Source organism: Littorina saxatilis, linkage group LG15, assembly GCF_037325665.1.
Source record: "Littorina saxatilis isolate snail1 linkage group LG15, US_GU_Lsax_2.0, whole genome shotgun sequence".
Taxonomy (NCBI): domain Eukaryota; kingdom Metazoa; phylum Mollusca; class Gastropoda; order Littorinimorpha; family Littorinidae; genus Littorina; species Littorina saxatilis.
In genome coordinates, this window is record NC_090259.1 from 11,119,567 (window position 1) to 11,129,863 (window position 10,297).

The window sequence follows — 10,297 nt, forward strand, 5'->3', positions numbered from 1 at the left end:
TCGAACCCACGACCTCCCGATCACGGGGCGGACGCCTTACCACTAGGCCAACCATGCCGGTGCTGCTGCCCTGTCACGTACAGCAGTCCCTCTCATGAACGGACACCCTTGGGCCATAGCAAAACTGTCCGTACATTGCAGGTGTCCGGTCACGGGAGGGGTGACCACACCACCCCCTCCCCCATACACTCACACAGAGACACACAAACAACAGGATTGAGTCTATGCTAATCACTTCTTGTGGCTACTAAACAATAACAATAAACTCCTAATACTTCTTTAAACGTTCTTAGCGAACGACGAAGAAGAAGAAGAAACGTTCTGTAAAAATGATTTGTATGAAAAGTGTTGAAAAGAAGAGATAAAATAAATCTTCAAGGCAGTGAACACACTCACCATGCACTGACATACGAAAGCAGCCACACAAACACAGCACAGAGGAGCGTGTGCAGATGCTTTGCAAGAATAAGCTTGAAAACCAGTTTGAATAAATAGCAGCAGATAGAGCTGCATGTCATAATCATGTAATTTATTTTCTTCTTGTCTGGCTTTATTGACTGCATGCCGATCATGTGGCATGGCAGTGACTTTTCACTCTTCAGTCGGAAATACACTGTACATAACACAGCTCCCACTCTCCCTCACTAATGCCTACCCCAAGCCGTGACAACTGATGCTTGGAAATTGTGTGGAAGAGTACACCTCTCTATTTCTCTCCAATGCTCTTCCTGCCACGGCCGCGCATAGCTTGCCTCTTTACTTTTAGCAACACCAGCTGCGCTACCGCGGATCTAATCTCCTGAGCGGCCTGCGAGCCACCGAGGGCTGCCAGCGGCGAGCACGCTGTTACGCGATACCCCAGCTGTCAGCGGGCTGAAACTGCTCTTTCAGTGTGCGCGGGAAAACACACTGCCTTTGTTTTCATAGATAAAATAATCTTCCCATTCATGCAGTTGCAACGCTCTTGATCTCATCGCATAGTCCAGTGAACACAGTTTACATAGACACCAAACACTCCTGGAGAAATGTGAGCGTGATTTGCACTAAGCCCGTTATAATGCATGCATTCTACACGTCTTACAGCACAGTCACATGCACACAACACAAACAAGCACTAACTTCCACCCATGCTGTGTGGTGCATGTAAGAATTTTGATAGAAGAAATTAGGTACTAGCGTGACTACAGTTAAGCCTCTCTACGAATCACTCACTGAATTGTGTAGAACACGTCATTAGCGCTGTGGAGGTCGGGGTCAATAAACAGACTGGCTCCACACTGTCTGCGGCGCGTACTCCAGTTTCGTGTTGGTTCACACAGACAGTTAGCGAGCCAAAGGCCGTTTGTCAGTTCTTTGTGCCACTGGTTTATCCACTCCTTATTCGCCTAGTATTAGCTACCAGAAATGTTACTGTCCGATTTTGGTTTGCACTCAGTTACCTATTGGATATATATACAAACAATGTGTTGACCTGTACTCTCTCCTGTTACATTATTTACCATAGTCAATAGCACCTTTTTGTCTTTTCTTTGTTTTTATTTCTTCAATTTCTTGGAAGTAGTTTGCATCGCAGGAGAAGAAAGAATGTGTTGTTCTTTGGTGATCAATGCCAGACGTTCGCTGTCATTCTTGATCGCCCAGAATCTTCGCTTGAGTTGATTGACAGTGGCGTGAATCTGTTCTCCTCCCTGCTCTCCGTGCAGCGCCAGTCCAAATCCCCACCTGCTGATCCATTCCACGCAGTGTGTCTCCAAAATGTGTTGTTTGGGGACAATGTTTACCTGGGGAAATGTGGTCCTGTAGAATTGCATGTAGTTTGAAATAGACTTGTCTATTTCAGGAATTGTTTCTTTTTCAATGGGCCGTTTGTGGGAGAGCAGTTGATGGACTTCAGAATATAAACGGTTGAGTTGTAAAAACTCATCTCTAATGCCCTGGGCTGTATTGTGAAGCTCTTCGCTGTCAGTGAGCTCAAACGGTTTTTTGACAACGCTGTCACATATGGCTGTGTAAACATCTGGCTTCAGGTATTTGTTACAATGGTTGCCGATAAATGAGCGACTGTGGAAGGCTTGAACCACTATCTTATGTTGGTTTAAAACATCTTCTAGGTTTGCTGTGACAGGCCCAGAGCGAAGTTGAAGTCCACTTTGATCTTCTTTCAGTGTCTTAATTTCGACATCCAGTGCATGCACAGCGTCATAGAACTCTTGCGGGTCTTTGGAAGCGTTGTGTTGTGGGTCTGTGGGGACAGCAGATTGTGTCGTCTGTGCAAATACTACGCGTGTTCCTTCCCTTTCTAGCTCTACTTTTTCTCTCATCTTTTCCTGGATGACATTTAACGATTTAACGTAGCTCTGAAACTGCGGTGTAGTTTCTGACAAGTCCAATTGGCTTTCTTTGGCAAGGGCGATTGCAATTTGTTCATCAAGAGTGTGGCATTTTTTCTCGAGCAAGTCGTGATGTTTCTTTGCTATGCCCAGCAGCAGGTGAAGGTATGGTGGAGCTACCTGTGTCAGCTGAATGTCCCATATCGGTGCTGTCACAACATTGTTGAATGCCTGTGCAGTCACTTTCCGTCCTCCTGCTCTCTTGAATCTGTTGTGATCTTGCTTGATGTTATTCAATGTCCTGGGTACAGCAGACGGTCTATTGGATGGGGCTCTCTGTATTTGTAGCTTTGTAGCTTGGCACCACAGACATGGATGAACGCCCTGTGCGCCGGACAGTCCATAGAGCTTCAGCAAAAAGTCGTAGTCGCCAAAAAGAAACAACTTGACTTTCTTGTCATGCCAGATCATGTTGGATAGAGTGGTGAGTTGATCCTTGAATGGATGAAGTATTGATCGGAGATTCCTGACATTGTCTTTGCATTCCACCAAGCAAATCATAAACGTGTTTTCCTTTGAGTTTGGAGAGTCAACATTGATGACTTGGAGAACGAGTTTAAAACTGTCACCGCCGTGATCACCTCCGACTTTCACCCATACTTCGTTACTGGGTATGGTGTCGTCATGCCATGTGAGCCGCCCTTTTTTGTCGAGCTGATCAAGGAGATTAGAAACAAAGACCGGAACATCCTCTATCTTAGCAACAGGCACATTTCGCTTTGCTTCTGTGTCTAGCGTTTTGTCGTAAAAAAAGACAGCGTTCTGATCGACTGTTACCTCGCCACACATCGATTCAGCTTGGTATGCTCGTTCTTCTCTTTCACTGCTGAGAAGAATGCCTTTGCCTCGCATGAGTTTTCGGTGTTCTCTATGCTTGGTGTGACTAAGTTCAAGTTTGGTTTTTAATCTTGCCGATTCTTTTGCTGTTAAATGCACTTGTCCACACCCTGCTGTTTCGAGTATCTGCCTCCTTGTTTGTTTCGTCGTAAGTTTCAGTTCTGTTCCATGTTGCCGAACTGCATCCTCTGATGATACCCCTGCTGTTTCCTGCCTCAGTTTAGTCATTCGATTTGCTCTCCTTTTTCTGAGAGGGGATTTTGCATCCCTTGAGGACTTTCTTGGTTTGACTATTTTTTTTAGGAAAATACTCTGTCCTCCTGTTCGACATTCAACAGTGTGTTTGTCTCCCGAAGCATTTAATTTTAATTTGCACATTTTTGTGAACAGCTTCTCTTCTGCTGTTGTTAATGGAAGATTTAACTCTTGGATGCTCCGTATGGTTTCTGCAGCCGTGAAAGACTTGGTAGCGCAGGTCATTGAAGTTGGAAAAGAAACTCTGGCCACTTTACGTTTGACAGGCGTGTGACACACCTCCACTAATGTTTTGGCGGTGGGGGTAGAAGGGCAAGTGTCAGGGGGTAGACTCTGTGACGTTACAGTTGCTGGGTTTGCAGTTGAAAAAGACACTCTGGCAACTTTCTCTTTGGCAGGCATGTGACACACCTCAACAACTGTTTTGGCGGTGGGGGTAGAAGGGCAAGGGTCAGGGGGTAGACTCTGTGACGTTACAGTTGCTGGGTTTGCAGTTGAAAAAGACACACTGGCAACTTTCTCTTTGGCAGGCGTGTGACACACCTCAACAACTGTTTTGGCGGTGGGGGTAGAAGGGGAAGGGCCAGGGGGTAGACTTTGTGACGTTACAGTTGCTGGGTTTGCAGTTGAAAAAGACACTCTGGCAACTTTCTCTTTGGCAGGCGTGTGACACACCTCAACAACTGTTTTGGCGGTGGGGGTAGAAGGGGAAGGGCCAGGGGGTAGACTCTGTGACGTTACAGTTGCTGGCTTAGAAGGGGTGGAGGCAGATGGTGGTGAAAAGCAAGTCACATCACTTACACTGTCATTCTTCGAAGGGGTGGATCGAGGTAGATGGTGGTGAAAAGCTAGTCACATCACTGACACTGTCACTCTGGCAACTCTGCTGTACGCCTACATGGCTGCTATGATCGGGTTTCAAAGGCCGACCGCCTTTTCGCAGCTGTTTAAATTGGCTACACACACTGCAGTCATCGATGCTGGCAGAGCTGTCAAACAATGTCCAAATTGTGGTGCTCTTATCCAGGGCAGAAGATGCGGTTTCGAGTGCTTTTCCTGATGAACATGGCCTACGTTTCAACATATATAGCCTCTTATGACATTTAATGCACATTGTCTTGGAATATAAGATCCCGTCAGTGTCTTTGTTAATGACAATTCCATGAGAAAGTTTCAAGTCTGAGGCAAAGTTAACACATAATTTAGCAGGTGTGCTGTCCCTTTTTCTCCGAGATCTTTCACCACAGATTCTACAAAGAGCATTTAGCTTTTCTAAATGACTTGATTCCGAGTGCACTGTGGCATCCATGTTTGTACAGAAGCTTCTCTATACGCTAGTTTTATTTCTGTCTCAATAACATAATAATAAAGAGTGTCCTCGGAAATCTCTCAGTCGACATACTAAAGAGCACACATCAAGCAACTGGACTCATAAATAATATCGGCACACAAATCGTGATGCACAAGATAATCCATTTTGAGAACACAAGAGACAGCCGCAGACCAGTGTACTCCACAACACAGAAAATAGACCGTATACACAGGTTATATTTCTGTCTAAGTTACATTATGCTAAAGAGTGTTCTCAGAAATCTGTCAGTCACATAATACGACACACACACACACATAGCAATTGGCATCAGCAATTGATATCGGCACACAAATCGTGATGTAGAAGATAATCCACTTTGAAAACACAAGAGACAGCAGCAGACCAGTATACTCCACAACACAGAAAATAGACTATACACAGGTTATACTTCTGTCTAAATTACATTACTCTAAAGGGTGTTCTAGGAAATCTGCCAGTCACATTATAAAACACACACACATAGCAATTGGAATCAGCAATTGATATCGGCACAACAATTGTGATGTAGAAGATAATCCACTTTGAAAACACAGGAGACAGCAGCAGACCAGTGTACTCCTCAATACAGAAAACAGAACGAATTCCAGAGCCAAGGAGTGACCTAGAAACACTCGCTGCCAGCCTCAGCTCTTATCACTAGCCTGGCGGGTCAAATTACAGCCTGCAGCTGGGGAAACTTAAGCGGCTGTTTTGGGCAGAATTCGTGAGCCGTGCTGCTGACATGCAGTGACACCGGACACCCCACAGAGTTTAGCCAGCTACCCCTCCACCCCCCCCCCCCCCAGCCCCTCTCTCTTACTCCCTCCAGCCATGTACTGTTTGGGGCTGTGGCCAGAGAGGCCAGCTGCACTGTTCACTCAGAGCAAAACCAGTTGACTGTGTCGTAACTTTTGACAAAGCAAGACAACTGAAGGGTTCACAGATTAGGCCACCGACTCACTGGTCAAGGCTGAGGGGAAACAAGAGTATCTTGTCAATGAAAGAGGTTACACACAGACACACGATGCTGGGAACTGTGGCCGGTTTTTCACTCTCTTTCGCTCAGGACCTTCATCGACTGTGGTTTCTGTTGTTTACGTCCAACAGACAAGAATAAAGAGCACAGTGCAGTTTCATGTTGGCATCTTCGCATGTACTCCACTCCTGACCAAAACTACCCCCCCTCCTGATGGTTACACGTGCACTCAAGTTATCAGTGACTGTCATCACGCCATTGCGGCTGTGATCTTTGTACCAAGAGCCGGACTGCTCTGTTATCGATTTTGTTGTGGTGAAAATTTGACGATGGTCTCAGGGATATCGTTAGGCGTCGGACATCGGACATAGACCGATTAAAAGGCTCAAATGTCCAATTCACAGAGCCGCATTGCGGTCAGATGTCCTATCGTTTTCAACTGAGCGCGGTCATGGTCCGATAAGAACTCCATTCTTTTGGACAGCGCGATATTTGATAATTTTCTTTTCGTGATAGTGCTGAAGTTTTTGGTTGTTTTTTTGGTTGTTTGTTTATTTTTTGTGTGTGTCCTGTTTGAAACAATTGTAATAAAACAATATACGCACACAAAGTTGGTGAATATACTGATATGTGTGTTTGCACATGATAATTTTGTGTTTTGCACACAATTATAATGTCCGATTAAAATGTCTGAAAGCAGTCAAATGTCCTATTGATGCCGAAGAGTTCAGGACATTTGTCCTATAGGTATGAATTTGTGGCAACATCCCTGTGGTCTGTTCGGCTGTTGGGGCCGAAAATGAGTGTCCGCGTCCACGTTTTGCAGGTGTCCGTTTAAGGGGGGGCAAATATAGAAGGAAAACACTCCGTGCCGAGCAAATGTGTCCGTACATGTCAGGTGTCCGCTCACGCCGGGGGCCGTACATTGCATGGACTGCTGTAGTCTCAAACCAAATTGGAAATCCAAAGCATCATCATTATAATCATCCTCATCTCATTAATCATGTCCTTGCTCTTGTGGCCCTTCATGCTCGGAGCTCTCATGGTGACCTTGGTCTCAGTGTTCCTGTTCGATCCTTCCCTGAATAGTAGTTCTGCTGTCAGTCTTCAACGTGTGACGTTCTGGGGGGGTCGACGGAGGGACGTGGTGGCAGTCTGCTCTCTGGAGTGGACGCTCACTCAGTCTGGCTCCGCGACTTAAGTCAATGTCGTTTGTAGGGGGCATAGTAGGTAGTGGGCTGCGTCTGTTAGCTCGGGACAGACCCACTACTGAACACCGTCGAAGTGACTCAGCAGTGCAGTGTCACCTACCGCAGCGACCCGACATCCTCCCCTGGAGCGTCTGTAAAATCGACAAGTCTGGCAGCGGAACGAAATTCAGAGGTGGTTGGAGCAGCAAGTGCAGGGACGGGGCGGTGGAACAGGTGTAAAGACCCCCCCCCCCCCCCCAAAACAAATAAAAACAAAAAAAGAGTACAGAAAACCAAACATTCACCTTTGTATGAGAAAAAGGTGTGTGTTTCACTTCATGCGTCTCTCAAACAATGGTGTCAATAGATTGAAAATTCTAGATTTCGGGGTGTGTGTGTCTGTGCGCGCGTGCGTGCGTGCATGCGAACTCTAAAACATTATTGGGGGACAACCTATCCACACTACTGACCTTCTCAGCGTTCTGAGAGCGGACCTCCTCAGGGACCTTGGTCTCGTAAGTCGGCACGGCAGCAGCGTCCTGAAGTTTCTTCAGCTGTTTGCCCAGCGAGTCCTTCTTCGTCTCTAGCTTGCTGATCTCCTTCTCCACGTCAATCACACCCTGGAAAAAGCAAGAACAGAATAACAATAATGTACACACACCATTATTTAAAAGAATGTGTCCGCTGTTTGTAAGGCCTAACAAAAAAATAGGTGTGGTTACGGTAACCCGACCTACCCTATTTTTAGGGGCCGATCCTATAACTTTTTATTACATTTGTCAACAAAAAACAAAAACAAAAAAAACGAGTGCAAAAAACGCAATGAAAGCGAAAGCGCCCGAGTCGCACACTTATTTCCCTGTCAAGTAGGGTTAATTTGTACACATTAGAAAAAAAAGTTAAAAAAAAGTGATTGCCTACCTACCTACCCTATTTTTTTGGGCTATGTTACCGTAACCACACCTATTTTTTTTGTGGCCTAAGCTGTGAGTGTGTGAGAGTGCGTGACTGTGTGTGTGTGCCCGTGTGTGCATGCATCTGAGAGCACCGAGAGAGTCTGTCTCTGTTCAGCTTTAATTGTGTGTCAGTATGTGTTTTTGAGGGGTAGACTGTATGTGTGTTTTAAATTGTTGGAATAATTTCTTTCATACTTTTACCATCAACAAACACACCAATCTGGGTAAAGTTCTACAAATATCAGCCCAAGAGAACACAATTTAAACAGTTTATGAAAGAAATAAACATACAAAAATATAATCAAAAGAGAACAAGAGGCGAAGCCATCAAGGCTCACGTAAGAAATCGACAAACAGTAACACAAACTCAATCACTCCGTCACACACACACACACACACACACACACACACACACACACACACACACACACACACACACAGAAAGAGCATAGGTGAAACTGTGCAAGAAAGCGAGACACTAGATCTAGATCTGTCTGTCTGCATGTAGCCTACTTACAGGGACACGACTGCCAACTAGTCTCGGCCCGCTCAAAATAACAATGACCGAGACCACACACACCACGCGAGAGAGAAAGACTACTAAGGGAGGCATGCCGTCATGATGCATTAATTGACGTCAAACACTGTTGACCGTGACGTAATCTTATGCGAGCTTTATCCATAGTCTTGGATAACCACTCACACATAGACTCGGAAATGTTAAAGTTTCTACCACAGACATACACATGCACAAACACACACACACACATGCACACACACACACACGCACAGACAGACAAAGTTACGATCGCATAGGCTACACTTACGTGAGCCAAAAAGGAAAGAAGACAGACACAAAAAGGTGCCACAGAGGGAAAGAGCAGGCCAACTCCTGGCAAATATAGAATACTGTGTTTCCCGTCACTCACCTTGAGCATGATGTGAGCCTCACAGTGAGCGTTGACGGTCAGCATAGCACAGCCAGCAGGCGCCATGTCCTCCCGCAGGTAATGCACAGTGCTCGTGTTGGCCAGCGTCGACACCAGGGTCTCGTACTTCTTCAGTGTGCTGATTGTTGCGTCGTCTGCGCACCTCAGGTAGGCTGGAAGGTAAAGTATAAATCTGGGATTAAGATTGGAAATTTGAAGAAAAAAACCACTAACAATAGAGTTCGTTAATGGGAGAAATGATTGAGCAAAATGTCCATCTCCTCTGGTCATATACATTCCTACAACAATCTGTACTTTTGCTATAACTTTCTACGATCTATCCATTTTTTTCAAAATTAATTCCTTTTCTAAACTTTTTTTTCTCTTTCTTTTTTTCACAATCGAATTCCGTTTCTTCTTTCTCTTTTATTGAGTGTTCTTTCCTCTTGTTGGAGTCTAACCCATCTCTTCCCTGAAACTAGCCCCCACCCATCTTGCCCCTGCCCCTTCCTCTTGTTGGAGTCTGACCCATCTCTTCCCTGAAACTAGCCCCCACCCATCTTGCCCCACCCACCTTGCCCCCACCCACCTTGCCCCCACCCATCTTGCTCCTGCCCCTCCGCTCCTGCCCTCTCAAATTTTTTGTTTGTTTGTTTGCTTAACGCCCAGTTGACCACGAAGGGCCATATCAGGGCGGTGCTGCTTTGACATATAACGTGCGCCACACACAAGACAGAAGTCGCAGCACAGGCTTCGTGTCTCACCCAGTCACATTATTCTGACACCGGACCAACCAGTCCTAGCACTAACCCCATAATGCCAGACGCCAGGCGGAGCAGCCACTAGATTGCCAATTTTAAAGTCTTAGGTATGACCCGGCCGGGGTTCGAACCCACGACCTCCCGATCACGGGGCAAACGCCTTACCATTTGGCCAACCGTGCCGGTTGCCCTCTCAAATTACCTTCACCCCAAAATCATTGCCATGAAATAAAACTGACTGTCGATCTTCATCTTGGGGACCAGCATGTAGTCTGCCCTGATGGAGCGGATGGTCTTGATGACGTTCTGGGCAAAGTCGACGTCTGCCTCCAGCGCTGTGTCTCGCAACTGGAACTGTTGAAAAGATAAACAAACATTACATCAGCTGATAACGATTTTCTAGTTGACCAATGTCATGGTTTGGAAACATTTTGATCACAAACATGAAAACAGTTCAATACTAAGGCAAGCTATTCCAAAATTTAATTTTCATTAACTTTCGCTATCTTAAGTATCAACATCCCAAACAACAAGAACATTAATACTTCTAATAATAATACTACTGTAATAATAATGCATATTTTTTGTCAAACCACATGTATAGCTCAATTCTGCGCAGAACGCTATACAATCATTTGGGGCGAAAAATCAC

The 10,297-nt window shown here is 45.6% G+C and overlaps 1 protein-coding gene across 1 annotated transcript in view; it reads right to left on the reverse strand.

Moving 5' to 3' along the window:
- Positions 1-10,297, reverse strand: part of LOC138948510 (valine--tRNA ligase-like) — an 89,196-nt gene that overhangs the window by 2,488 nt on the left and 76,411 nt on the right. Inside the window, exons 24-26 of the mRNA XM_070320063.1 lie at positions 9,885-9,999; positions 8,885-9,057; positions 7,470-7,619 (exon numbers count right to left, since the gene is read on the reverse strand). Of these exons, the coding sequence (XP_070176164.1) occupies positions 7,470-7,619; positions 8,885-9,057; positions 9,885-9,999 (438 nt within the window). The remainder of the gene's footprint in view (positions 1-7,469; positions 7,620-8,884; positions 9,058-9,884; positions 10,000-10,297) is intronic.